Consider the following 27611-nt stretch of genomic DNA (forward strand, 5'->3'; position numbering starts at 1 on the left):
TCACATCTCTCTTTATTCTCCTTTTTGGTCATGGTTTCTGTTTCTGTCATTATTTCTCCCCTACTTCATGGGATTATGAAAGGCTACGCGTGAATTAATTGTAATCGATTCAGTTTCTCACATCTCTCGTTATTCTCCTTTTTTGTCATGATTTCTGTTTTTGTCATTTATCCCCAACTTCGTGTAATTATGCATGCTTGAGAAATAGTTCATGATAGTAGGTAAAGGGACAAGAAAAGAAATGGATCAAGAATTAAATATTATTATAAATTTTAGGAAAATGAATAAACAAAAATCTATGTAAATTGGGAATCCAACAATTTATATCAAAGAGAAAAATTAAAATCTAATGCTAACAGATTTTGCAAGATTAATCTAATTGATTTTAAAGTAATTTTGGGTATTTTTAGTTTTGTTACAAGTTTGATGAATGACCTTTCATGATATTTTTTTGAAGTAGTGAACGAAGTAATGTTCTACTGCCCATAGGATTTGCTCTAACGATTAACTATGTGTTTCCCAAAGAGTTGTATGACTTACATACACAAAATTAAAAGATTCAAAGATAAGGACATGTTTATTAACCAACTCCTCAAAACATTTAAACCTGGATCGATCGGTTCGATTCTTCTCGAACAATTACGACATGTATGAATCGATGGTACATTTGAAACACATATTCTTACCCGTACCGTTATGGCACGGGTTGAGACCTATTTTTAATAAAAAACAGTACCTCCAAAATATAAGAGTTTTAATTACCATTGACACTACTCATTTTTAATAAAAAGCAGTGCCTCCAAAAATAAGAGTTTTAATTACCATAATAAAATTACAAATAAGACCACAAGAATAGGGCATTCCTACATCACAGGACAATCGGTACGTTATTGAAATATGCTTGTGCCGTTACATCACGAGTTAAGATCTAGTAACTTCATATGTTATACTTGAAATTGTTTTCTTGAAATCTCTACGGAAGATGGATTGTATTCCCAGAATTAAATTATTTTGCTGGAAAATGGTTTCTAATGTCTTACCTCTATGAGAAAGAACATATAAGTATAACAAGAATGCATATCCATGTTGTTGTCTATGTAATGATTGCCAATTAGAAGATGAATGTTATTTATTTCTGAATTGTAGTTTTCCAAAATGCATTTGGTTTGCACTTCTTTTCCTGACATCACAAAAATCAGACATAACAATGATATCAAACATTGGTTTTATATATGCATGAATGATAATGACATTAAAAAAAAATATTAATAAAATAATTTACATACCGTCGTTTATTTGGAATTTTAGAAATGATGTTGTTTTTCAATTATGCTAAGCCTGATCCTTTAGTCTTAATTAATAAAATTCAAAAGGAATATATGAGCATTCCTAAAAACAAGCCAGTTGTTAGGATCATAAACCAAGATGATTGCTTAGGTTCTGAAGATTCAAGACATTATGATTGGACTGTTCGCTTTGATGCTTCCTTTAAAGAAAATAATAACACCATGGGATATGCTATATCATTTTCTGATGTTAAAGGCGATTACAGAGCAATCAGAGCAGGCTCCGGCTGGGCAGCCAACGCCTTAGATGCTGGAGCGAAGGCATTTCTTCAAGCTCTCAAGTGGATAACAGAAGAGAAAATTAACCCCGCGAGTTCATAAACAACTGCAAAAACCTTATGTCAACTATCAATAGAGATAATACACCTATCAACCTCATTGGAGAGAGCTAAACAATATCAAGAAATGCAAAGATCTTTTTAATGCTTTCAGTAATGTGTGTTTTAAATTTAGAAGTAGAAATTTATCGTTTTCAATAGATAAGTCAGCAAAAGAAGCTAGGATACTAAGCATCAAGAACTTTTCATCAGATTTCTTAGATAATTCTGTTAAGATGCAGATGTTGGACAAATTAAGAAGGAAATCTTTTCCTATCTTAAACCTTGTAATTCCAGTTTCTAGTTACTAAAAGCGGCTTTGTTTATCAAAGAAAATAAAATAGCACCAATATGAAGACATTGTTTATATTGGTTTTTGTAGCACCATTATGAAAACATTTGATCTTTGCTTTGACGGTTTATCCAAAGTCTCCAAGGTAATGAACTACAGATAAATACGTGTATAGAAATGTTTTAGGAAGAGAAACAAAGACCCTTCTTTCCTCTAATTTCAAATTCTATCCTTAACTAGGAACTTAAGTATCTATTTTGTTGGCCCCTTGGGATTGCTGCCCAAGCCCCAAGGTTAAACTGCGGCCACTTTGGCCCAAGGCCGGCCCTGGTCATCATCAAACCACATCCTGAGCTCGCATTATAGTAACATCTATCTGGAGATTATCCCTGTCAATCAGCTCAAAAATGCAAACATCGCCAACTTCCAAACGGTAGCCGGTCACCAGTTTGGTATGCTTTTCGCGATAAGTTGAAATTCCAACATCCCATGTTCTCCCTTCGGAATCTCTAAGAGTGGCGATATCACGATCAACTTCTCTAAAAACCTTAAACCCAACAGGTACATGCTGCACACAAATAAGGAAATGTGCATCACAAAATTATATAAATGTAGATTTTGGAAATGACTGCAATAAAGCTTAAGAAAATCTTGGGTTAAAACTAATACCACCACAGTTCTCCCTTCACGCACATAGGCTGGTTGCATGACGATCTTGAATGTAAGATTCCCAGACTGAGACTTGAAAACATTGGTTTCTCTTTCAGCTCTGCTTTTTCTTTCTTTTTTTGCAGGTAAGGTATACAACGGCTAGCTGGTAAGGGTATTCTGCTAATTGGGCATGGACAAAGAATCTCCAAGTTCTCTACATAGTCGGTTTCTTCCGTTGTGGATGCTGAAAAAACACTTGTATGACTGGATATCTCGACATTGCTTGAATGAAGAGGGTATTTTATCTCCGTTGCAGTCATATTACAAACAACAACATGAAAACGTGAATTCCATCGTATCTAAGAAGCAGAAAATGGCCAACACCAAGAGGAAAATAATCCATGAAGTCTTTCCATCCCCTCCCGAAGAGAATTTCACCTTTAGCCTCCCTTAACTGTACACGCCAGACCTGACCATTTGGAATAGTGATAACTGCAACATCAGACAATTCCGTCCTACACTTCCCAACAAATCTCTTTGGAAGAGCCTGCATTAATGTACCAAAATGTTTAGTTTTTTTTTTTTAAAGTAGACAAAGCTGTAAGAGATCAAAACAATGAAATTTCAATTAAACAAAACACTTCAGAGAACTTCAATTTTTGTTTGCTTATCGTATAGCAGACGAGTGTTAAACGACTAAGAATCTGAGGCTGTATCATCCACGATCTATGTCGCAGTAATTGAAGATCCAAGTTTATTTTCATCTCTTCATACATAGACCCTCAACTGTCTGTAGTAGACTATGAGACTTTGGGTTTCAGACACTCCTCTCTAGATTCACCACTAAATGTGTTATTCTAGTCAACTTAGTTCCCATCTTCTATTAGGTATAGCAGATGTTTTCTTGTGTCCTGCACTAATCTAGTACTTATTTATACTATTCCTAGTTCAATCGACAAGAATCCACAATAAAACCTCTAAAATATGCATCTAATCTCATACAATTAGCTTTGGGTTGTGGTTAAAGCATTAATCTATGCTGTAATATCATCAACCTGAACCATATTAAAGAAATCTAAAGAACTGAAATCTAATATGAGAAAACTACACACCATACAACATTAAAAAACAAGAACAGGTAAAAAAAAACTTTTTCTTGTTTTCGTTGACAATAGAATGTAAAATAATCAAAGAAGGAAGCAGAAATCTTACTAGTTCCCCCTTTTCAGTGATTGCAGCATGGATAATACTGAAGAAACGATATGCCATTTTCTTCCAAATGAAAACTTGGAGTGTTTTTTCTCTGCAAAATTCTAGGTTTTCTTTATGAAAGTTACAAAGGAAATGAAATGAAATACCCCAGATTTCTCTGTGTCTCTGTGCTTCTTCATCTAGGGCTTAATAATGATAGCTCTTTATTTCTCTTCATCAGTCTGATTAATTGTTTCACTAGCTTCTTTCTAGTACAACAGGCTATGATCGTCATCACCAGGATGTTTTGATGCTTTTAAATTTTTGTTAGCTTGAAATGGTAGTCTGATTTCTGATATTTGTTATGAACATTGATTCAAAGACCTTGCATCGAGAAATGCGTAGAAGAATTTAAGGCATACCGAACAAAATTTTCAAAGATGGCCCTCTTCTTTCCCTTCAATCCCTCCCTAGTCCCCACTAGGTGGAGTGCCGCACTTCAAACCTGGGTATCCTTTGAATTATAAACTCTTTGAATTATAAACTCATGGCTTCTATAAGCTCAACCAAAATGGTGGAAGATACAGTAAATCGGAAATGGAAGTTTTTTTTTTTTTTTTATATAAAGTTAAGTTACTAGTAAGTCATTTCCGAGAGATAAGAAAGAAGTACAAATCCGAAGAACATGCACAATCACGGATTCACCAAAAACCATCGGTCTTAGATATCTGACATGGTATACCAAAGACATGCTTGGCGTACAACAAAGTGCCATTATCTTCTGAATACTTTCCAAAAAGGAGCTTAACCGCAAACCAAAACGGTGGTGCTTGGACGTTGGATCTTGCTTAACTTGTAGAATTGACTCGGAAAATGGTAACATTCATCTCAAGATTATCCATATCAACTAGCTCAAACACGCACACGCCACCTTCCTTCAGATGATTGCCCAACACGAAATCATACCATCCCTTCAGTAAGTGAGCTTGATAGTGTGGAAAAGATGATGTAGTACATTTAACATCCCACATTCTCCCATCTGAAACCCTCAGAGTGACAATCTGACTTTGCTTTGTTAGAAAAGGCTTTGCAAATTGAGCAGGCAGAGGAGGCTGCATAGACACAAGAAAATATTCAATATAGACAAAATTCACTTCATATTAAAAAATAATCAAGGCAAGTAAGGAGTTAAAAATCATACCCCAACACACCCTTTACGCAAATAAGATGGTCTCATGATAACTTCGCATGAAGGATAAGCATTAGCTGCTTGTATGGCTTTAGTTAAATTGCATGTAGGATACTTGGACTTGAAAGCATCAGTTGATTGTATGGCTCTATTTTCTGCAGGAGCTGTCAGGCAATCAATCTTAGAGCCTGGCAGCAGTTTAACTTCAGGACCCAAGTATTTAATCCGTCTCTTAGTTTTGATCAACGAGTAACCGTGTTTCTCGAAGTCAGACTTTTTAGTGATGCGAACATTCAATGTATTTCCTTTTGTGTAGTTATGAAACTCAAATACACATGCATCTCCTTCAGATAGCCTATTTCCAATCGAAAAATTGTTCCATCCCTTCCCCATATCAATACGACCATCTTTCCTCAAAGAGAGTTTTACAGGCCATAACTAATGGCAACTGCAAGATGAAACTTAGCTTATATAAACACAACTCTCTTTATTGATGTTTAGAAAATCTCTCAAAACTAAACACAAGCTCTAATCTTGCTCATATGATCAACCACAACTTTAGTGATCATATATATATAGAACTATGAATTCCTTTTTCTAGTCCTATTACCTTATTACATGTCTTTCCTTTTCTTAGAACTAGATGACTTCTAATTCCCTTAGGATTACATCAATTTCCTAATCTTGTCCTAACCAACTTATTAGTGACTTCTATGTTGAAGTTTAACCAACATTCTCCCCGTTAAGCTTCAACCTTACCCGTGACATATCTTGTACTCCAATCAATTTCCTCATCTCTTCAAACTTGATCCGAGCCAATGCCTTTGTTAATATATCTGCCTTCTGCTCAGTTCCAGGTATGTGTTCTACATTAATGACCTCCTTCTCGATGCATTCTCGTATGAAATGATACCTTTTGTGAATGTGTTTCGTCTTCCCATGAAACACTGGATTTTTAGTGAGTGCAATTGCAGACTTATTATCAATCTTGATGAGAACTTTTTCAAGTTCTCTTCCTTTGATTTCACCCAACAGTTCTTGAAGCCATATTGATTGTTTAGCTGCTTCTGTTGCAGCCATAAACTCAGCTTCACAGGATGAGAGGGCTACAGTGTCTTGCTTCTGTGAACACCATGTAATAGGTGCTTCTCCTAGATAAAATATATGACCAGTTGTACTTTTTCCATCATCTTGGTCAATATTATGACTGCTGTCACTATACCCAACAATTCCTTTTGATCCTCCTCGACCATACTTCAATTCATAGCTGATTGTTCCTCTTAGATATCTCAATATCTGCTTTATTACATCACCATGAGACTTGCGTGGACTCTTCATATAACGTCTTGCTACTCCCACAAAGAAAGCCAAATCTGGTCTTGTGTGTAATAAGTATCTAAGGCATCCAACACTTCTTCTATAACTCGTTGAATCAATCTCTGCTTCTTCTTGTGCCTTTGAAACTTTATGTCCAAACTCCATTGGTATCTTAGTTGGATTACAAGTTTCAAGTCCTGCTTCTTTCAGAATTCTCCTTGCATAACTATGTTTCCTCCAGCGAACACGATCTTCATCTTTTTTTCAGCATAACTCATCATCAACTTCCAACACCTACTGCTAATAATAGCAGCAACAACCTTGATTCCTCGTTAACGACCTTCATGAACAAACCCTAAACAGCTTTTGGTAAGAAACAAGTCACGAACAATAACTTGCTCCCACTCCTTCGTCTCAGCAGGCAGCAAAAACAGCTTCAAGGCTAACTTTTAAAAAAAAAAACTATCGAACCCTTGTGAAGACACCAACGCCGCAACAAACTTCTAACTCAAACCCTAACTGCGGCTTCTTTCTTCTCCAACTTTTCAACCATCAGAACTTTGCGCACTTCTCTACCAAAAACGTAAACCTTCTTTAACTTTCTCTAACTCTTTCTCCTTCTCCTCTCCCTTCAATTTCTACAGAAGATCCATCCCCAAACTTCACTTGTCCTTTTATTTTCTCATTGAGTTCAGAAAAGTAGTGTCTCTTACCAGTCATGTGATTGCTGACTCCATTATCTAAATACCAGATTCCTTCTTCACCATCCTTTGATTCATGGTTCTTTGGTATTAGTTTCCCTTCGTTTAAGAATACAACTTCGTGCATGAAAAGAGTTGTATCTGCTTCCCTTGTTTCATTCTTGTTTGCTTCTTCCATCTTTTGTATTCTTTCAGGGCATACAGAGAAGAAGTGTCCTGGTTTATCACATCTGTAACAAATAATGTTTGATCTATCCTTCTTTTCTTTCCCTTGGTTTTGATCATTCTGACTTGTTGTTCTATCTTGTGAGTTAAACCTTCCTCCCCTTCCTCGGCCTCTGTTTACTCTACCACCTCTTCCACGACCTCTTCCTCTTGTTGCAGAGTTTTGTTGGTAAGAGTTTGTGTACAAGAGTTTTCCTTGAGTTTCTCCATTGTTTTCTTCATCAAGGATTCTCTCTTCATATGCTTTCAATCTTCCAATTATATCTTCATAGCTAGTCTTCTTTAAATCTAAGACTTGTTCGAGAGAGGCTATGATATGAATATACTTGGATCTTGGTAAACTATTGAGAAACTTCTTTACCAGTTTATCTTCATCAATGGATTGTCCAAGTGACGCAGCTTTTGAGGCTATCTCTGATAGCTTTCCTGCAAAGCTATCAATAGTATCAGTGTCTTTCATCTTCACTCTTTCAAATTCAGACATTAAGGTTTGTAGACGGGCTTCTTTAACTCGATCAGCTCCGAGATTACGTGCCTTTATTGCATCCCAAATTTTCTTTGAAGTTTCCTGTTCACCAACTTGTAGAACAAGACATTCTGGTATTGCTTGAAAGAGTAATCCAATGGCAACATTGTTTTTGTCTGGGTCCAATGTACCAGGATCAATTGTTTCCCAAACTTTGTAGATTTTCATCAGTACCTTCATTCTCATGGCCCATACTGTGTTGTTTGTGGCGTTGAGGATTGGAACTTGTATTGATGGTGGCGTGAACTGTTTTACACCCACAATGGTGATTTCGTTTTCCATGGCTCAGAAACAAGCTCTGATACCAATTAATGGCAACTGCAAGATGAAACTTAGCTTATATAAAGACAACTCTCTTTATTGATGTTTAGAAAATCTCTCAAAACTAAACACAAGCTCTAATCTTGCTCATATGATCAACCACAACTTTGGTGATCATATATATATAGAACTATGAATTCCTACTCCTATTACCTTATTACATGTCTTTCCTTTTCTTAGAACTAGATGACTTCTAATTCCCTTAGGATTACATCAATTTCCTAATCTTGTCCTAACCAACTTGTTAGTGACTTCTATGTTGAATTTTAACCAACAATAACTTCCCCTCGGGATCTTGAAGAACTAAACTGTTCTCGGTGTTGAGTTGGTGCCTTCTCACGAAAACCCTTGGAATAGTCTGCAGAGAAAAAGCATTTCCAAATCAAAATAAAAAATCACGTTGCTAAATTCCCGAATAATAAATAAAGACGAATAAAATGAAAGAATGGAAAATGAATTTCTACACACCATAAAATGTTTTCTGGAATTCCTCCAAGTAAAAATGAAAGGCGGATGATCGCTTTTGGCGGGGAAAGCTGAATTAACTCCGATATCTCCCTTCATGATCTTCATTAGTGCTGAATTGACGGTATTGGCTTCTTTTATACTAAGAGCTTGTTTGTTTGCAGCTGACTCGGCGTCTGGGTCTGAGTCAACCCCTGACTCGCGCCGAGTCAGCAGTCAGACTGTTTGTTTTGTAAATTTAGCAACCCCTGACTCGACATCTGAGTCGAACCTAACCCCTGACTCGGTCCCTAGGGAGTCAGGCATTGAAATGCTGCTGAGTAGGTGGCTCAAACCCCTGACTCACTGAAATCGACAAAAATGCCCTCACGTTTTATATAAAAAAAAATCATTTCCTTTCTCATTTTCTTCGTTCATTCCGTCGGAAGCAGAGATGGGTAATGAGGAGCCAAACCCTAGATCTATTCTCAACTGATATCTTCTTCACCTCTCTCAACAAATCGAGTAATTTTTATCTCAATCATCACTCTCGTCTCATCTTTCCATCTCTTTCAAATCATTTAAAAGCTTCTTTTAGAATCATTCATCATCTTCAGGTATAATTCTTCATCCATACTCATTTTCATATGGGTTTTATGTGATTCGGAACATGGGTTTTTATTAATATTTTATGGTCGAACATGTTCTTTCATTTTCATATGGGTTTTATTTGATTTAGAAGATGGGTTTTTATTTAGATTTTCTGGTTGAATATCTGATGGTGTTTGTGAAAATGCCTAGGGGAGAAATATAACTGTGCTTGCTAATTATGATAGAACATGGGTCTTTCCTGTTTATAGCTAGGATACTAGACCATACAACTAGGGATTTCATTTTGTTTTTCTTTTTTACAGTTAAGAAATCTCTAGGTAAGTGTAATGATAACAACCCTTATTGAAATTATAAGTACTTTCTGAATCTTTCTGAATCTTTCATTGCTATGTTTATTGTGCATTTTGTGACTTACTTTAGCTAATCTTAATGGAGAATGTAATTCTACCTTTAATAAACTTGTATTCCTGTATTAATTTAAAAAAATAATGTAGTATGGGCAGGGAAATTTTTGGGAAATAGAGTACAATTAGTCCTAGGCTCCTAGCCTTATAGGAAATCTATTTGATTCTTAATGCTGAGCCAATATCCTTATTACTATATAAGTGTTGTCATTTCGATATTTAGTGTGTGATTTTGAGTTGCTGAGTTTGTTAAGTTGAAGGAAAACAGTGCTTTGGACAGGAAAGCAATAGAAAAGTTGTCTTCATTAATGAATTAATGTATCATAAATTCTTGATACTAGCCGGCAGAACCTTGTTACTGTATGCAAAGGGAATGATGTTGTTTAGAGAGAGAGGAAATGTTGTTTAAAAGTAAAAGCAATGATAATCTAGATACTAAGGTGGATCCATGTCTCTTGGTAACCAGCAATGATAAAAAAAATTCCCCTACTGTCTCTAGAAAACCCTGTCATTTGTTTATAAGCATAACTTTTTGAATGAGAACATGTTGCAGAGAGGAATACACACAATAAAATATTATGCATGTTGTCCTGGCTTGTTAAATGGTTTGTTATGGATTAGTGATCATTACTTTTGGCGAATCTCTCTTTTGATATTAGGACAGTAATGAGGATCTGGTGCCAACCATTGCTTTTACTTTTCGCTGTCAAATATTCTATCTTCATTTTAAACCCGTATATCCTGAATGCATAAAGATCATGCCTAGTGGTAAATTACTTTGTATGGTAATTCTCAAAAGTTAGCACACTCTTTTTGTTTCAAATTACCCACGTCTTGTATTTGTTTTACTTTATGCTAGTTCTCTATGGAGAAAAAGGAAGATGAGAAAGCAAATAAGATAACTTTTAGGAGCGTCCCAGAATTTAGAGGGCTATTTATTGACCAGTGTTTGGCACAAGCTACTGAGTATGGATTTTCTGGAACTTCTTTGAAGCAAACTTCGTGGGGAAATTTGTGCAAGTTCTTTTCTGAGAAGTATGACTGCACCATCACACAAAAAAAGTTGAGAAACCACTGGGATTACTTACGAACCCAATATGACACTTGGTCCCGTCTCTTAGCTAGAACCGGACATGGGTATAACGCGGAGACGAACACATTTGATTGGAGCGAAGAGCAATGGATTGAATTAGACAAGGTAAGAGACTATTTCAGTTTTGTTTGGACTTTATGATTGAATTAAATTTATGCTTGTAAGACCTGGTCTGGCTTACTTCTATCGTTGTTTTTCTTTAAACGACGCTCTGCCATCAGGTTAAGCCAGTTAAGGCAATGTGTTTTGGCTTTAGGAATTAAGTTTGAATTATGCTTAAAATTTGATCATGCTTCTTACCATGAACCATATCCCATTTTTATTGATAAATACCAGGGCTTAATTGTGTACCCCATGCAAATTTTATGAGTTCTTGATTCGTGTACCCATGTTTGACCATGTTTTTCTAATTCCATAGTCATTTCAGCTGATAATTAAGGTTTAAACTGACCGGAAACACTTCCTAACTAGAATCATAGACAGCTTCCAATGAAATATGAGGTGATCTATATAGTATGGTCATTGTTGGTCGATTCAGATGACTTTGGTACTACTGTATTACTGCAGTAAGTCAATGCCAAAAGGTCTCATGAAAATACCATACTATTCCAGGGGATTATCATGCTCAAAAGTATGTATATGAAGAACCTCTTGTGAATTTTTGTGTTTAATGGTCAATAAATGGTTCCCCGGGAGATCTAGCTGTAAAAGCTGCATAAGAAATATATCTCATGTCAAGGGCATATCACATACCTCTTAACTACGTACATCTTCTCAAGGATCCTATAGTGCAGGCCCGTGGTGTTAAATGGCGACATTGGTAATATGGTGATTTTCTTATGTTGTGACAGTATAATATGGTCATTTGTTCTTTTATTTGTACAATGAGCTGAGAAACACAGACTGCGCTATAATGTAAGATCTTTGAACAGGTGTGATATTTATATCAGATATATAAGCATGTGAATGTAATGACATCTAGCTGTCCAGGTTAAGCCAGTTAAGACAACTTTTGGTCAACCTACGTGATCTGTTAATTTATGATTTTGCTACAGTTTGGTCGTGGAAAGCAATTATACCCGCTTGAGAGGTATTTTAGGACTTGGGTCAACAATGTCTTTCTTCACTATTTGCTCTTAGTTTCTTTAGATTTTCTATTATATGTTCACCATTTTATGAAACAAGTTTCTATATAGTTGATTGAGGACAAGCAATTAAACTTCCGTTATAATCCACACTGTATATATACTTTATGAAACAAGTATATATTTTATGAAACAAGTTTCTATATAGTTCATCAGGTTAAGCCAGTTAAGGCAATGTGTTAAATGTTTCCATAACCTTAATGAACCGTAATGTTCTGTTTGGTGCATCTAATTATAACTTTGATTGTATAAACAGCTGAACATATTTATTAATTTTTACTTTCTAATTGATGCAGACAATCAAAAACGCTAGTTAATTCAAGAACAAGGGGCTGGAAGATGCAGAGAAGTTGCAGAATTTATTTGATGGGAAATTCTCCACTGGAGCTAATAGAGATACGCCTGGAAGAGTGGAACCGCCTTGTTTAGCTGGAACTTCTATAACTGCAGGGGTTTCAAATAATGGATCTGAATCTCGTACAAGTCATGGAAAAGAAAAAAATCATGAGGATGACAACGAGGTTGATTCTAGTCTCAATGCAAAGGGGAGTGGCAGGAAAAGGAAGAAGGAAATGGAGGAAGAATCAAGTGATCTATTAACTGAGAAAGTTTGTTCTATTGTAACATCGATGGAGACTCATCTTCAACATAAGAAACTTGCTCTAGAAAAGGATAGCGCAGCCGAATTCATGAAAGCTTTGGATAATTTACTTGAGACTGATTGCATCACAATGGATGAGTATTTGAGCATAACTCTAAAAGCTTCAGAGATGCCTGGTTGGCAGAAATTGTTTGTCAGTTTGAAAAGCGATGAGCGTCGTGTTGCCTTTGTACACAAACTTTTAAAAGAACGTTGAGAAATCTTGAATACTCATCCACTGAGATGTTGAGAAATTAGGAAATAGTTAGAGATGTTAGGGTTGTAAAACATTCGTGTTTGTTACTTACGTACTCGAGTTTTATTTTATGTTGAATGTTGAATGAGTATTTATTGAAGTTAATGGATGAATCAGTATTATTTGTGCTTATTTGTGCTTAATGAGTGAATGTTGAATGAATGAATACGTATTTTCTTATTGGTTATATTGAATTGCTTGCTGGTTATTTTCTTATTTATGCTTTTAACCTTTTTCTTTCATTTCATTGCAGATTGAAAGGCTACAAGGAAGAGGGTTTAGAGAAGGGGAGAACTTAAATACAGGCAAGTACTCATTTTCTTATATAGGTTTGTGAATGAATGAATAATTATTTTTGAGTTGAAATATCGGATACCTAAACCATCAAAGTATTGTTACATGAAAAACAGCCCCCTGTAAACTGGGAGTTGGTTGCTTGAGCTGGTTTGAATTTGTTTCATGATCACATTCACATCATTGTTCAGCGTGATAAGACGTGTGGGTTATGACCTCATCCTGAGAGCTAAACCTGACCCCAAGTTCCACCTGAGCAGAAGGAATAGCCTCAATCAACTCTGGCGGGATCCTAGAATTTCATCTTGTGACCCTAAGTGTTTAGATGTGGATGATTTTGCATTAACATATGAGATTATGACTTTCTTTGAGTTTGGGTACTTGACTGACTCAAAGTAATACTAATAATCTTGAAGAGGAGAATCGGTTGACATTGAGAATATAACGATCTTCTGAGCTGATAACTTACTATGAGTGAATCTAGCAGTGCAATTACTCAGAAGAAATTAGTCGTAGTCATCTCTACTAAATATTGTATTGAAATTGATTTTCTTTCATCTACTTGGTCTTTTCAGGAAAATGAAAACGCTATTATCTCAACCAGTAGTTTTATGCTTGTTAGTGAAGAAACTTAAGAAGGCTAAACGGCGTGTACGTCCGAAGTACAAGAAGTCAATTTTAACGGGAAAGGCTTTCACCCAAGACCTGTTAGATGGAAATCCGAGGAATATGTACAACCTATTGAGAATGAGTAAGGTTCCTTTTACCCTATTATGCAATGAGTTCCGAGCCAAAGGACTTTTAGAGGATAGTAAATATATAGAAGTAGAGGAGAAGATGGCAATGTTCTTATATACAATTGGGCACAACTGTAGGACTCGTGTAATTTTGTATCACTTTCAACATTCGGGTGAAACGGTTAGTAAGTATTTTCATGAAGTGTTGGCTGCTATGAAGATTTGGTCTGCTGAAGTTTTAGTTCCTCCGTCTAATGTATTTGACAAGCCAGCTATAACTAAAAGGCATAAACGTCTCAGAGAAGGTGCTTTTAAAGGTGCTGTTGGTGCATTGGATGGCACTCTAATTAGTGCGAGCATTCCAGTCGAGAAGCAAATACCGTATAGAGGAAGGGGAAGAGGAGAATGTACCCAAAACGTGCTTGCGATATGTGATTGGGATATGTACTTTTTGTATGTAGTGGTTGGATGGGAAGGCACTGCTCATGACTCGAGAGTGTTGACCGAGGAAGTGCGTGATCCATATTTCAAGTTTCCTTTACCTCCACCAGGTAATATCTCTATTTTAAGTCCCATTTTTCTGCATTGGGTTTGTTTTCTTTACTCAATTTTATTTAGATTCTTGTGCACTGCGTTCTTATATACCGAACTCTACTTAGGAATTAGGATATATATGCTCTACTCTGTTTTTGCTCGCCTAAACTTTCTGTCATGCTGGCGTCCTCGCGTCTCATGCCTTATGACTTGTCCTCAGTTAGCCCCACTTGCGCCAAAAGCTATATATACTGTATGTGAGATCTCCCGTATGAATCCAGCATTTGCTTCTTCATCTTCTTCTATTTTTCTCTTTTCTTTTTTTTTAAAGTTTTTGACGGTCCCTCATGTTAATCACTGTAGTAACTTATGGTCATCAGAAGGTTCTTAGTTTACACCTAATTATTTTATTAAGGGAACATATGAAAGCGTGAGACAGTAGTCATAGTAGTGATTAGCTCTGTGCCTACCCTCCTTAATAGCAGAGAGGCGCCCGGTTTCTTTGGCAGATGAGGATGTGATTAGAGTTTGGACTAGCATATATGTTACCTCTTGCTGCAGTTTCATCAGCATGACTTCATAATGTTTTTGTTGAAAATTTGCAGACAAATACTATCTATGTGATGCTGCGTACTCTCATACACAAGGGTTTATGTGTCTGTATCGCAACATAAGGTATTGGATAGGTGATTACCGAAGAGTTCCTCCAACGGCAAAAGAGGAGAAGTTTAATCAAGCCCATGCTCGATTGAGGAATGTGATTGAGAGAGCATTCGGGGTATTGAAAGTAAGATTTCCCGTCTTAAGTAAAATGCCTTCTTACTCATTTGAGACTCAAAGAGATATCGTTATTGCTTGTATGTCAATACATAACTTTCTACGTCGTAATGCATTGGATGATTGGCTATTTAAAGAATATGAGAATGAGACATTTGATATGAATGAGACACAGGTGGAAGTCGAAGTGGAAGCGGAAACGGAAGAAAATGCACCTCGTCTGTTTGGACGACAAGAGCAGATATATATGAACAACTTACGTGATGAGATAGCTAGTCTCCTTTAGATTTTGTTGCTTCTTTTATGTTTGTAGGACTTTAATCTTTAGATTTTATTGTTTTATGATGTTTAATATGTTTAATTCCATCAAAAAGGGAAGTTGCTTAGACTGGAATGGAACAATTTGTGATGTTTCAGTAGTGATAAATGTTATGGTTTGAAATGTGTATAAGGGCATTTTCTGTCCAAAAAAATCCAGTCAGCTGAGTCAGGTCTGACTCACAAAACAAACATATTTTCTGACTCAGACCTTAGTGAGTCAGATCCAGATGAGTCAGGTAATTTCACTCAGATCCAGACGACTCAGATCCAGATGACTCAGGTGAGTCAGCTGCAACTCTTCCTTTTGCAGGTATTGTCATACAAGCTGTCATGGGCCTTTTTCCTAAATTTCGCGTTTTGAACTCAGGATCCAAGTAATAAATTGGTCTCCTGGTAATCGGAAGATTCGGAACCTCCCAACCTTGTTTCTCTACTTCAGCCTTTGGAAAAATGATAACATTCAACTCATCAACTTTTGTTCGGTTGATAACTTGGAATAGACAGACATCACCTGCTGATAACTTATTTCCTTCTGAAAATTGAGCCCATCCATCAGCCATATTAATGCGGCCGTCTGCTACTTGAATGAGGTCCACAGGCCATGACCTCTCCTTAGGATCTTGAAGCACTATACTATTTTCCTCATCGAGTCCAAATTCTTTGGCAAAATTCCTTGGAATTGTCTGCAATTCAAACAAAAATTAAAAGCAACAAAGAAACTCGGTTCCTCGTTCGACTTTGCGTTGTTCTGAAAAAATATTTTTTGGAATCGAAACCTCAAAACCAAAATGAAAAAAAAAAACAACAAAACAAAACAAAAGATTTCCGGTTACCAAATGGCTTTTTCTGGTGTCCCTCCAGACAGCAACAAAATGTGGATGCTCGCTCATCCTGGGCATTGCTGATTTAACAACTCTTCTTTGTTCATTGTACCCATTTCCGTATGTTGTTTCTTCGTCAGTTTCTTCATCTAGTATTGCCAACCAGTTGACAAGATTTTAAATTAATTCAAGTTACCAACTACGCACACAATATAGACAACAAATAAGACAGTGGTAGACTCTTTTACCTTCTTCTTGCTTAACTTCCAAAATTGGCTCAGTGAACTCTAAAGGGAACTCCTTTTCGCACCCAGTTTTTGCATGTATTTTCACATGAAACTTGGAATGACCTTTGTATTTGAAAACTACGAAATCCTCATGTTGTAAAGAATGTGCATGTACAAACTCTGGCCAACCATTATAGAAGAACAACTCCTTATTGCCATATTTCTTCATTTTTATGGTCCAAGATCTCCCAGTAGGACTTTGTAGGATCAACTTATCGGGTGTCTTGCCATTGAAATGCCTGATAAAGGCCGGTGGAACCAGCTACAAAAAATGAATAGTACATCAATCATCACATATCATGGAAACAACCTAAAGTAGATTTTCAAAAACTGTATCCTACTCTTGGATAATGAAGAAAATTATGAAACTGAGCAGAGAAAAAGGAGTAAACGAGATACATGTCAGATAGAAAGACTAAAATGTTGGTGTATGATTATGGTACTAGACTATGCATTGAAATAGCTAGTAGGATGACATGAAACATCAAATTTATAATCCGATTTACTACCATTCCAGATAAATATGCTCAGCCAAAAAGGGTATGGTACATGCAACGCATTACTAAATTCGTTTGCCCAAACCTTAACCAATTTAAAGATAGATAAAAAGAAGAGAGATGGGGTGGTTTATGAGAAATTACCAGTTTTTCTTCAAAACGACCAATCTGCAGTACTTTGAAAAACGATGTTTTGTTACTGATATTTGTAGAAGCATTAGACCTCAATTTTCTCCTCATCCTGCTCTAGCTACTTTGTGTTGCCTTCAGAAGCAGTAGCACTAGCAACTTATGAATAAGAAGGAAAACTAGTAACTTCTGATGGTTTGTTAGCTCTTTAATGCAATTTCTAGATAAACAACAACCACACTTACCGACCTTATTTCCTTCTTCTAATGGGTGAAATAAATCTTGTCATTAAAGATCCCAAAAGTCGATAGTAATGATGAATGCATGCAATTGCATGCATTTTTTTTTCTTTTCAATGCTGGGGAGTAAGTAAGTGATGAGACGTCCAATTAACACCCTAACCCTATGGAAGTAGTCTGAAGCGTTTGGTAATACGAAGAAGTTAAAGCTTTAATTCATTCACATCTTTTGGTCAACTAGGCTTTTTGGTGAACCAAAATTATAAAGGCACTATAGAAATTAGCAGACGCTGAAAACATCATTGGATTATAAATGAATAAATTAGACAAGAAAACTGAGAGGAGAGCAAGGCATAGCCAAAAGTTGAAACACATGTATGAAGGTCTGCACATTGCACCATTTAGTTAGAACAAATCTTTATCTTTTTGATGTTGCAAGTCTTATTATAAAGTTCTTGTGTGTGCACAAAAAACACCAATGTTGAGTTTTATTATAAAGAAAAACAGATTTTTGAACTTTGATTTTGCGTATCCGACACCAGTTTAGTTCTTAGACAGTCGTTCTAGTACATAAAGAGTTAAGAGACTACAAAATCCATTGATATATCTATTGACAGTCCAGTAACATCAGAAATTCCGATAATAAAAAGTACAATATATAGTACCCAAAAGAAATGAAATTAAACCACATCTAGTGGATAGGTCTAATTAGCTAATGCGGATCTATACTTGGGAAAAGGTAACATCCATGCCAAGATTATCCTTGTCAACTAGTTCAAAGTCGCAAATGTCACCTTCCTTCAAATCATTGTGCAGCCTGAATTCTTTCCATCCCTTTCGGAAAGTAGCTGCATATTTAGCAGAACCATTATAAACAACACACTTGACATCCCAGAATTTCCTATCTGGAGTTCTAAGGGTCGCAGTCTGACTTTGTCTTTTCAAAAATTGCTTGGCAAATTTACTAGGTACATGCTGCATATACACATAAATAAATGTTAGCAAAAGCAATTTTCGGTACAGTTTGTAATGGTTCAAGGTTTAAGAAACTTTGAGGTAAATATCGTACCACCAGGGGGCAATTTCTGTTATCGACATAAGATGGGTGCATTTCGATTCTGAATTTAGTATTGTCGGGTGCGTACATTTGACGAGCTGGAAACCCTGACCTACTATCTTCTTGCAGATGTGCTTGAACTGTGCTTGCATGTTTACGTTTGGTTGACACAGGATACTCATCATTGCTTTCACTAGAATCACTACCAGAGGAGATTGAAATCACTTCAGTTTCACGCGAATCACGCCTGAAATTAAAACCCCATGGTTTTCCTTGGTTATGTATATTTTTTGGTTTATGTAGTAAACCTCCAGCATTTCGATTACGGTTGTTCACAGCAAAACCAGGGGGACAAGAAAAAACAGAAGGGCTAGCAAAACCAGGGGGACCCGGTACAAAACCAGAGGGACTAGATAACGGACTCTTTGACTTGTCACAACTTCTGCTTTCGCTAGATCCTGAAAAAGTATCACAAGTAAGTTTAGCTCTCTTAGCTGCAGCAGGTATTTCACGAGTTTGGCGCCATTGATATGAAACATCCAAATCTTCTGCGCGATCGTCTTCTTCTTCTTCTTCTTCTGTTGATACTTCTACATAATGGGATTCCCTTGCATTGTTACTTTGCCATGGATATTCTATCTCACAAGCACTCATGTCACATATATAAACATGAAAACGTGAACTTCCATCATATCTGAATATTAAAAAATGTCCAGAACGAAGCGAGAAATACTCCATAAATCCTTGCCAACCATTCTCAAGAAAGATCTCACCTTCATGTGTTCTCCTCATTTTTACCTGCCAGATTTTACCACTTGGGTCTTTGATAACTGCATCCTCAGAAAGTTCTTCCCCGTACTTCCTAACAAACTTTTTTGGAAGCTCCTGTCAGATGATGCATGATATTTAGTACATCGTACTAAGAAAATTAAGAAAGATAATATGCAAACCCAAATTAATTATGTCTAATTTCGCAATGAGAAGTAAAAGGAGAAAAAGTAACCAGAGAAATCTTACTAATCGTTCGCCTTCAATCATGTAATTGTGGATTACTTGGAAGAAATATGAACTCATCTTCTTCTAGTACAAAAATTACTCGAGGTTTTATCTTGGTAAATAACTAAGGATTTATATAATGTAGATAAACAGATGAAGCTTGCAACGGTGACCAACACCCCAATTAATTCAGCTTTTCTCTCTGTAATTATCATTCTAATTAATGGTTTCTTTTCTTTTCTTTTCGGTTTCCAGTTCCACCTCTCTGATTCCCGAGAAGTTAAATCAACTATCAATTTAATTACTTGCAAGTTGCATCCTAATTATAGCTTTCTTACTTGCATGCACCAAATGTCTGACTTTCTATCTTGTCTCGTCATCAATTAGACGGACCTAACCATGTGGAAGAAATTTGTACCCAGAGATTAAATAGCCCTTTAATTTTATAGCACCCCCCCTTTTTTATTGAAGGCACCCTCGTCAGATTAGGAAGACTAGTGCTTAGAGGCAACACGGAAAAATTGTTTAAAATGTTTAGAAATAAAAATTAACAAGCGATGCATGTGGGTATACATTTTTGGGAAACACATTAGAAATTATTTCTTGACTTTTGGAAGCAAATACATTAGAAGTTAGTTTAAGAATATAATTTCAGAATGATTTTTAAAAGCTAAAAATACTAGTTTTTTGTGAAACAAATTGTTCTGGTTTGTGAGATTGATTTCTACTTCTAGTATCCAAACATGCTATTAAAATTTCGTTCTACTTGAGCTTATATAAAAGTATTAATCGGAAGTGGCCTGATAGTCATAGATAAGAAGCTTTAGATATTTTCTTAACTTGTTCTTGACCTGAGTCATATAGAAAAATTACGACATTGTCAAGTAAGCAATAACATGTGGGTTATGATCTTAATTATGAAAAGGTTATATAAGCTTTTTTTTGAACTTTAGAACCCTTTCATGCATCTCAATTAATCTTTATGATATATGAATAAACTCAGAAATCTAGTGATTATTTCTCAAGTAATTCCAAAATTTAAATATTAGGAGTTGCTATTCAGGAGGGTGTTGGTTCCCAACTTGTTCCTAGGTTACCAACCAAAACTTAATACAATTAATCTTTTAATCAATTCAAATAATATTTTTTTTACTTGGTCGATAAAGGGCCATCACCATCCTAAATCTCTAAGCGAAGCCGAAGCCAGTGATGGCATCCGACGCAGGGTCAAGACATGGTTCAGAGAGCAAGATGATTGGTTGGTCGAGAGCGGGACCTAATGACTCCAAGTATAATAATATCACACACAACTAATATCGTAGAATAAGTCTCGTGGAATTCATTAATAGCATTCAACGAGAGAGGAGTTACAAAATCAAAGACGAATCCAGAAAGATTGCCTCAGTTCCGATTGTTCTCTGCAACTCGGGAACATGAAGTTGGAATCGCTAGTAATCGCGGATCAGCATGCCGCGGTGAATCTGTACTCGATAAAATTATCAAAAAAGCAAAAGATGTACATGGGCTAGGCCAGACTAGAAGCTATCTGTGAGGCCACCCACCAATCTATCCTATTTGAAACGATAACAAACCTCGCCAGACCATTCTACAGATAGAATAAAACCTGACCTCCCCTCATAAAACTCGAAAATATCTTCGGCCATCAAATAATCTTGCTTAGGCAAAGCATTAGCTGAAAAATTAGCTTCTCTATAGCTATGAACATAACGAACATTATTTTAAAAATTCTTCGCAAGTCTCCACTTCTGCATTAGATGCCATGGCAGCTCACCCTTTTGAAAAGATTGAATGAAACTCTTCGAATCGGAACACAAATATTCTCCACGTTCCACCTCTTGGCTGGCATCACACCATAAATTACAACACACACTTCCGCATAATAATTGGTTTGCCAACTAAGGCCTACACAAAGAACTCCAAGCATTACTGCATTGGCATCACGAAAACTAACACCAGCACCGACCTGGCCTGGATTTCCAAGTGAGGCGCCATCACATCAAATCATGATTTCATCTTGGTTAGTAGGAGACCAACTAACCTCTATTGGAGTAGAAATTTTGCACGATTTATGTTGCACCTTAAAATAGTTCAAAATGTGTAACTCCTCCATATTGTTATACATATGTCCCTTCATTCTGGTTGAGTTATCATGTATTACCTGATAAACTCTGCCTTTAAAACCAAGACATTGCACCGCCATATCTTCAAAATAAGCTTTATTTCGTAGCTTCCATAATTCTGTGACAACTGCAAGATTAGCAACCAGCCACAGATCTTTTATCATCCTGCTACGTCCTTTTGCAGCCTTGTACAATGTCACCAAATCTTCATTAGGTTGCAGATTAAAAATATTTTCCGCCCAAGCCCAAATTCTCTTAGCAACTCTGCAATGCCAAGTAACATGACTAATAGTCTCGCAACTCTTCTTACACAGACGGCACATCGTAGGCATGACTAATTCAAATAATAACAAGATGTATTTAGGAGTTGGTTTTGATTTTGGTTTCTAATTTGTTTTTTCCCTTTTAGTTTGTTATTTTTTTCAGCATTCTCTATTCTAATCATTTTTTTTCTTAAAGTTCAGTTTTTGTTCTGGTTATTGATATATATTATTTGTGAAATAAGGATTTGCACATTTTTAATTTTTTGTCAGTGGTGATATGGCTGGTGAAAACTAGATTTATCTCCAACTTAGTATAGTGAAAACCCAACTTTTACATGCCGACACAGTGAAATATTTGAATTCCCTCTTGTAGAGAGTGTGTAAAATAAAGAGTCAACAAAAAAAATTGACTACCAATGGTAGTTCTTTTCCGTGCACTTTTTATGCTTCCCTCTAATTAATTATCTTGAAAAAATATTGTTTAATAATAATTCACATCAATTGAATTAAACTAAATTTAAGACAAACCCCAAATCAGAACTCAGGGTAGGTCATGGAGAGTAATCAGGGTTCGACCCACTTGGGGGCATCAAGCTTGAAGGGACAACCAAAGCCCATATTACACAATGGCGTTCAAAATTATAAAATAAATAAATAAATAATAAATAAATAAATAATAAATTATATTTTAGGTTTTACCCTAAATATTAGTAAGCTGTCATTTAAGGGTTTTTTCATAAATCTTTTGATTTTTTTTTCTGAAGCATGAAATAAATTAAGCTACTAACGGGCTATTACACGAGGGTATATGTTACCCAAAGATTCATCAATTATATTCGGATCGGTATGCCATGAATCTATAACAAAGAGACACTGAATCATAAAGTGAACATCGGTCTTCGGATTAGAGTTGCACCGGGGGTGATGTTGTAGTTGGTGTCGATGGTAAAAAGGCCCTAGGTCAATGCTTTCCACATAAAAAGATGTATTTTTAATGGACACAGTAGTGTCCATAAGAATTTTGATGGTGGTAGAGACTTTCGACGCAGTTGATCTGAAGTTGTAGTCAAGGGATTAGGATAGTAAGTGTAGTTTAGCTTTAAACTCCACTGCGTTCATTGAAAAAAGACGAAGAACTACTCAAGGGAACTTGTGGAACTTCGATGCAGTTGATCTGAACTCCACGATGTTCATCGAATGAAGACGAAGAACTACTCAAGAGAAATTGTGGAACTACTCAAGGGAACTTGTGGTAGAGACTTTCGATGCAGTTGATCTGAAGTTTTAGTCGCGCGAATGTATCCAATTATTTTGGTGTATTGCGGAACATAGCCAGCTGTTGTGGTGTATTGCTCGAACAATACTTGGTTATCCTCTTTTTGTTTCTGCTTGATCCATAACTTTTCGTCAACGTGTGCTAGTAATGGCGAAAATGTTAGGAAGTCATCCCTTGGATCCTTCTTCACGCATGTATACCGAGGGTCGAACATCCGATACATAACTGAGGTTGTAGTTACAACAGGTTTAATACCAATATTACATTTAAAATAAGAGGAGACAAACAAGGACTGGTAACTGAAAAGAAAGGTTGAACTGAAAATGAAACAATATGCTTTATAAGGGAGCACTTACAAAATTAAGCGATATAAAACTGATTAAGCTAATTATTACAGTTTCATTAAATTGCAATTATGAGTGGATAATAATTAAATAAAACTACAAAGTAGTAATAGCTAAAATAAACTGAAGGACCATAAGTTAAAATAGGGTGGAAGATCCACCAGCGCAAGGGAGTTACTTAAGACTTTAAGTTAAAGGTGTTAGAATGTGGTTTTAAAAAAGAAGAAAAATCTTCAATATGGCTCTTTAATCTTGTTCATGTTCAAAATTAAATAGCATTAAGTATTGTAATCTTGAGAGATTGCTTTACAATAGTCATAATTCTCATAATTCTTCCCTTGCTGATAGTAAACTATTAGATCGTTGAATAGGTTGTTGAATACTATCGGACCTTGAATATTTGGAGCATATGAGTGATATTCACAATGTCAGACAGTTAAGGATGAGAGATGAATATATGAATGTTGAATGATATATCTCTAAAATCTTCAGAGTCTAAGAAAAATCCATGAGTACTTAAGAGGATCTCAATTAAAGCATAATCGGAAACAAATATCCAACTAAAAATAGCTCCTTGCCTCTAAACCTAAATCAATCACGACCTAACACAGAAAGAATCAACTACAGGGAACTCTACCATTAACACTAAGAAAATCTCAACAAACTTTATCAAAATAAGGCATTTAACATCACAAAAGGAATTACTAAGACCACTAGCAAGAATAAAATTCAGATGTGTTGAGCTGATCAATGTGTCTGGTGGTAAATGGAAAACATAAAGGACTACCTTAGAAAGTTCGGGTTTAAAAACGTATGAGAAAAATGATAACTCTGGGATATTAACATTCCAAAACATTTATTAGGATTTTTCGGAGAGGGAAAGCTCGGATTAGAGATAACTAAATGGAGATGAGGAAATCTAAAACATAGGTGAACATCCGAAGTGTTATAAATTTTGTATGTTTGGTTTCCGATTGCAAAGCAACAAGAAGGTTAAACTTAACAGAATAACTTTGAAGGTTAACTAATCCCTCTTCTCTCTCTGCATAACCGTTTTTCCCAGATAATTATCTAAAACTTCTGTTCTTCAACTTTCTTCATCTCCAAACCTAGATTTGCTCGAATATAATCTGGGATGTCAGATTTTCCGGGTAGATTTGGGTTTGTCTAAATAGTATTTATTGCTTTCAATAAAAAAAATCACAATTTTTGTGATTTTAGGTTTTGGGTTTTTATCTTTCTGATGGGTCTGATGGCATATCTATGCTATCAAAATTTGTTATAGCCTTAACGACGTTCTCTGGTGGTGGTGGTGCATTATAATCAAGTATGTTTTGGAAGAAGACGATCTAATTCGGAAAATAAGACCGATTTTGATCGCTTTGATATCAATTTGGGCATATTACTTCTTTTTTATGGAAGCATCTGACATATATGATGTCAATGATCAAGATTCAAAAGATCAAGAAACAAAATGGTTTGAAACCATTATAAGGATGTCAATTTCTTCAGCAGAATGTAAAATCCTAGTACAATTTTCGTTTTTCGTTTCTTTAAGTTTCGAAATTTGTAAATTTAGTACTAATTCTTATTTTCTGTTTTCGGATGTAATTGATCATGATGTAATCAAAATTTCGTATTAATAAAATTATGAGGCATTGCCTTTTTCCTTTAAAAAAAAAATCTTTGAAAGTTAACGATGAGGATGAACAGGAGATATGAAGACAAAATATTGGCTATAAATCTAATATTGCAAAAACATGAGGGTAAAAGAAGTGGGCAGGAGCAAAGAGAATATATCTTCAATTTCCCTAGAATATCCAAGCAATATAGATCAAAGAAATATTATATTGGAGCATGATTTAAGTTACCATAGATACCTGAAAGATCAATGAGATATGCTGACGCAAGAGGAACTCTAACTCAGATATTCCTAAGATTAAATCATATATCATTGAAGATAATTTAGTAAGTATGTGCTCTTATACTTCTGCACGAGTAAATTCTCCTAAATAAAAGTCTTAATAACACTTTCACACATAAAATTTTTTACACCGGCTATCGAAGATGCTCCTAGTCTTTTCTCTAACTTAGGGGCCAAATAGTTTGATATGATGGCCCAAGGTTGAGGTATGCCAATAGTACGCAACACTAACCATCACAAGCTAACCTTCCAGTCATGTCGAAAATTATAATATGATCCATATTTATGCAAGATCTTGAAAATTGAAATTGACAACGTTTATAACAACAGCTGGACAGAGTAAGGGAAAGAGAGAAAATGCAGAGAAATTTGATTTTGTGCGCAAGTGTACAAATGAAAATTATGGAATATTTAATTTAACTTTACCCATCACATTTGCAATAAAATCCACTTACACTAATAAGTAAATCCGACAAAACGAAAGAGGTATTTGTGTATTTTAGCTAGTTAACATTTGGAGTGACTCGACAAATAGTGACATGCATCTCCAGATTGTCCCTATCGACTAGCTCAAACAGGCAAACATCACCTTCCTTCAACTTGACGAAGAGCCACTAGTTCTATATCCGACATGCCACACTCTTCCATCTGAAATCCTAAGAATAGCCATCTGATTTCGATCTCTCAAATATGTCTTGGCAAATTCAGCAGGTATATTCTGCATGCACACAGGAAAAATGTTAAAAGTATTCATCATTATAGATAGACAAAATTTACTTCAACTTAAAAAAAAAAAAGCACAGCTCAGTTTGAATTGAAACCATACCACGGCGCCCCATTTACCCACATAGGTTGGATGCATGATAATTTTGCATACAGGATACTTAGACTGAAAACCGTTAGCTTCTTTTATAACCGTCGTAATCCCTCTCTTGAAACTTCCAACTTCCAACTTAGAACCCAAGTGATGTACGCGTTTCCTATTACTCTTAAGCTCCCAATCCCGTTTGTCAACTTCAGCCTCTCCCAAGATGCGAACATTCATGATTTGATTACCTTTTGTTTGGCTAATAAGTTCGAACAAACATTTAGCACTTCTTGCTAACTTATTTCCTGCTGAAGTTTGTGTCCATCCCTTTGGTCATACTGATACGACCGTCTTTATTGTGTGCAAATTTTACTGGCCATGACCTTCCATCGGGATCTCGGAGCACTTATACCTGTCTCCGTATTCAGTCCATACTTTCTCACAAACTCCTTCGGAATCCTCTAGAATTCAAAACGAAACTCTAAAATCAGATTTGAAAAATTAACCAAAACCAATAAGATGAGTTGCATTTCAAAGGATCTATAGCGACGAAAACAAGGTAGTTACCGGATAACATGTTGTGGATTTTGGCAAGTAGAAATGAAATATGGATGATTGGAGTTGATAGGTAAAGCTGGTTTACCAACTCTGCCTATTCTTTCAACTTCCAGAGCAAATTTTCTTTGTACATGGTAACCACCTTCATATGCAGCTTCTTCATCAGTACCTAAGTCCAAGAGGAAATCACAAACCAGCAACATTAATGAAATTAATAGCTAAGAGTAATAGAAAATAAAAAATTATGGCAGTCATTTACCATGTTCTTCCTTCACTTCCAGACTTGGTTCAACACTGTAAGCACGCAGATCCTTTTCGATGCCAGTTTGGCCATAAACCTTCACTTTAAATTTTGAACTACCTTTCTATTGGAAAATTAAAAAATCCCCGAATTCCAAAGAATGTTCATCTACAAACTCTGGCCACCCATTAAAGAAGAACAAATCATCGCCATCTATTTTCATTTTTATGGTACTAGTTCTCCAAGTAGGACCCCGAACAGTGACTTTCCCGGTAATTTTCCATTGAAATGCTTCAGAAAATCGGTTGGTACTTGCTGCCAAAAAGAAGAAAAAAAAGTACTTCAATTAGCACAAATAATTGAAACAACTGCAGTTTTTTAAGTAAGTAGTTGATGCCTTCAAACATGCATAGAAATTAAAAGAAAACCTGTACCAGTTTCTCATCAAAATCACCACTTAAGACCGTGACGAATGATGCTGTGTTACTACTACTACTAGTTGTAGTAATGGATCTCAGTCTTCTCCTCATTTTGTTCTATTTTTGGTTTCCAAATGGGTAAACTAGTAATGTTTGATGGTCTAGCAGTATCTCTCTGTTTAATGCGATTTATAGAATGCACAACAACCACAACTGTTGCCAACTCTTCATTTCTTTGTCCAGTGGGTGAAGTAAAAACTTGTCATTAGAGATCCCAA

At 35.9% G+C, this 27611-nt stretch overlaps 4 protein-coding genes and 1 long non-coding RNA gene across 6 annotated transcripts; all 5 read right to left on the reverse strand.

Annotated features, from left to right (window-relative positions):
• Positions 1-2026: 2026 nt before the first annotated feature.
• Positions 2027-4161, reverse strand: LOC113286199. The gene is made up of 3 exons (XR_003329160.1): positions 3819-4161; positions 2625-3153; positions 2027-2523 (listed from the first exon to the last, which is right to left on the reverse strand). It is a non-coding gene; the product is annotated as an uncharacterized LOC113286199 (long non-coding RNA).
• A 484-nt stretch (positions 4162-4645) lies between these two features.
• Positions 4646-5379, reverse strand: LOC113291505 (B3 domain-containing protein REM19-like). The gene is made up of 2 exons (XM_026541031.1): positions 4999-5379; positions 4646-4909 (listed from the first exon to the last, which is right to left on the reverse strand). The coding sequence occupies exons 1-2, from the start codon at positions 5377-5379 to the stop codon at positions 4646-4648; spliced, it is 645 nt and encodes a 214-aa protein (XP_026396816.1).
• Positions 5380-15441: 10062 nt separating this feature from the next.
• LOC113291506 (putative B3 domain-containing protein Os03g0621600) lies at positions 15442-17178 on the reverse strand. The gene is made up of 5 exons (XM_026541032.1): positions 17083-17178; positions 16403-16703; positions 16167-16303; positions 15592-16016; positions 15442-15472 (listed from the first exon to the last, which is right to left on the reverse strand). The coding sequence occupies exons 1-5, from the start codon at positions 17176-17178 to the stop codon at positions 15442-15444; spliced, it is 990 nt and encodes a 329-aa protein (XP_026396817.1).
• A 704-nt stretch (positions 17179-17882) lies between these two features.
• Positions 17883-18445, reverse strand: LOC113289350 (B3 domain-containing protein REM19-like). The gene is made up of 2 exons (XM_026538589.1): positions 18376-18445; positions 17883-18281 (listed from the first exon to the last, which is right to left on the reverse strand). The coding sequence occupies exons 1-2, from the start codon at positions 18415-18417 to the stop codon at positions 18030-18032; spliced, it is 294 nt and encodes a 97-aa protein (XP_026394374.1). The 5' UTR covers positions 18418-18445; the 3' UTR covers positions 17883-18029.
• Positions 18446-25800: 7355 nt separating this feature from the next.
• LOC113289349 lies at positions 25801-26824 on the reverse strand. Of its 2 annotated transcripts, XR_003330955.1 has the most exons (3): positions 26683-26824; positions 26134-26576; positions 25801-26025 (listed from the first exon to the last, which is right to left on the reverse strand). XR_003330955.1 is itself a non-coding variant. In XM_026538588.1 (2 exons), exons 1-2 carry the CDS (start codon positions 26350-26352, stop codon positions 25903-25905), a joined length of 342 nt encoding a protein of 113 aa, XP_026394373.1. In that variant the 5' UTR covers positions 26353-26637; the 3' UTR covers positions 25801-25902. The 2 variants fall into 2 exon arrangements, 1 of the variants encoding a protein (XP_026394373.1); XM_026538588.1 differs by lacking the exon at positions 26683-26824 and having other exon boundaries at positions 26134-26637.
• Between the last annotated feature and the right edge of the window lie 787 nt (positions 26825-27611).

The sequence above is a fragment of the Papaver somniferum genome, chromosome 6 (assembly GCF_003573695.1).
Source record: "Papaver somniferum cultivar HN1 chromosome 6, ASM357369v1, whole genome shotgun sequence".
Classification (NCBI taxonomy): Eukaryota; Viridiplantae; Streptophyta; class Magnoliopsida; order Ranunculales; family Papaveraceae; genus Papaver; species Papaver somniferum.

Coding starts and splice junctions, on each gene's coding strand:
- LOC113291505 (XM_026541031.1), bottom strand. CDS start 5,379: ATGGGGAAGGGATGGAACAATTTTTCGATTGGAAATAGGCTATCTGAA. Junction 4,910..4,998: donor TGCGTAAAGGGTGTGTTGGG/GTATGATTTTTA, acceptor GTGTCTATGCAG/CCTCCTCTGCCTGCTCAATT.
- LOC113291506 (XM_026541032.1), bottom strand. CDS start 17,178: ATGAGGAGAAAATTGAGGTCTAATGCTTCTACAAATATCAGTAACAAA. Junction 16,304..16,402: donor GGAAGTTAAGCAAGAAGAAG/GTAAAAGAGTCT, acceptor TGGCAATACTAG/ATGAAGAAACTGACGAAGAA. Junction 16,017..16,166: donor ACACCAGAAAAAGCCATTTG/GTAACCGGAAAT, acceptor TTTGAATTGCAG/ACAATTCCAAGGAATTTTGC.
- LOC113289350 (XM_026538589.1), bottom strand. CDS start 18,417: ATGCACCCATCTTATGTCGATAACAGAAATTGCCCCCTGGTG. Junction 18,282..18,375: donor ACAGAAATTGCCCCCTGGTG/GTACGATATTTA, acceptor GTGTATATGCAG/CATGTACCTAGTAAATTTGC.
- LOC113289349 (XM_026538588.1), bottom strand. CDS start 26,352: ATGAATGTTCGCATCTTGGGAGAGGCTGAAGTTGACAAACGGGATTGG. Junction 26,026..26,133: donor TGGGTAAATGGGGCGCCGTG/GTATGGTTTCAA, acceptor GTGTGCATGCAG/AATATACCTGCTGAATTTGC.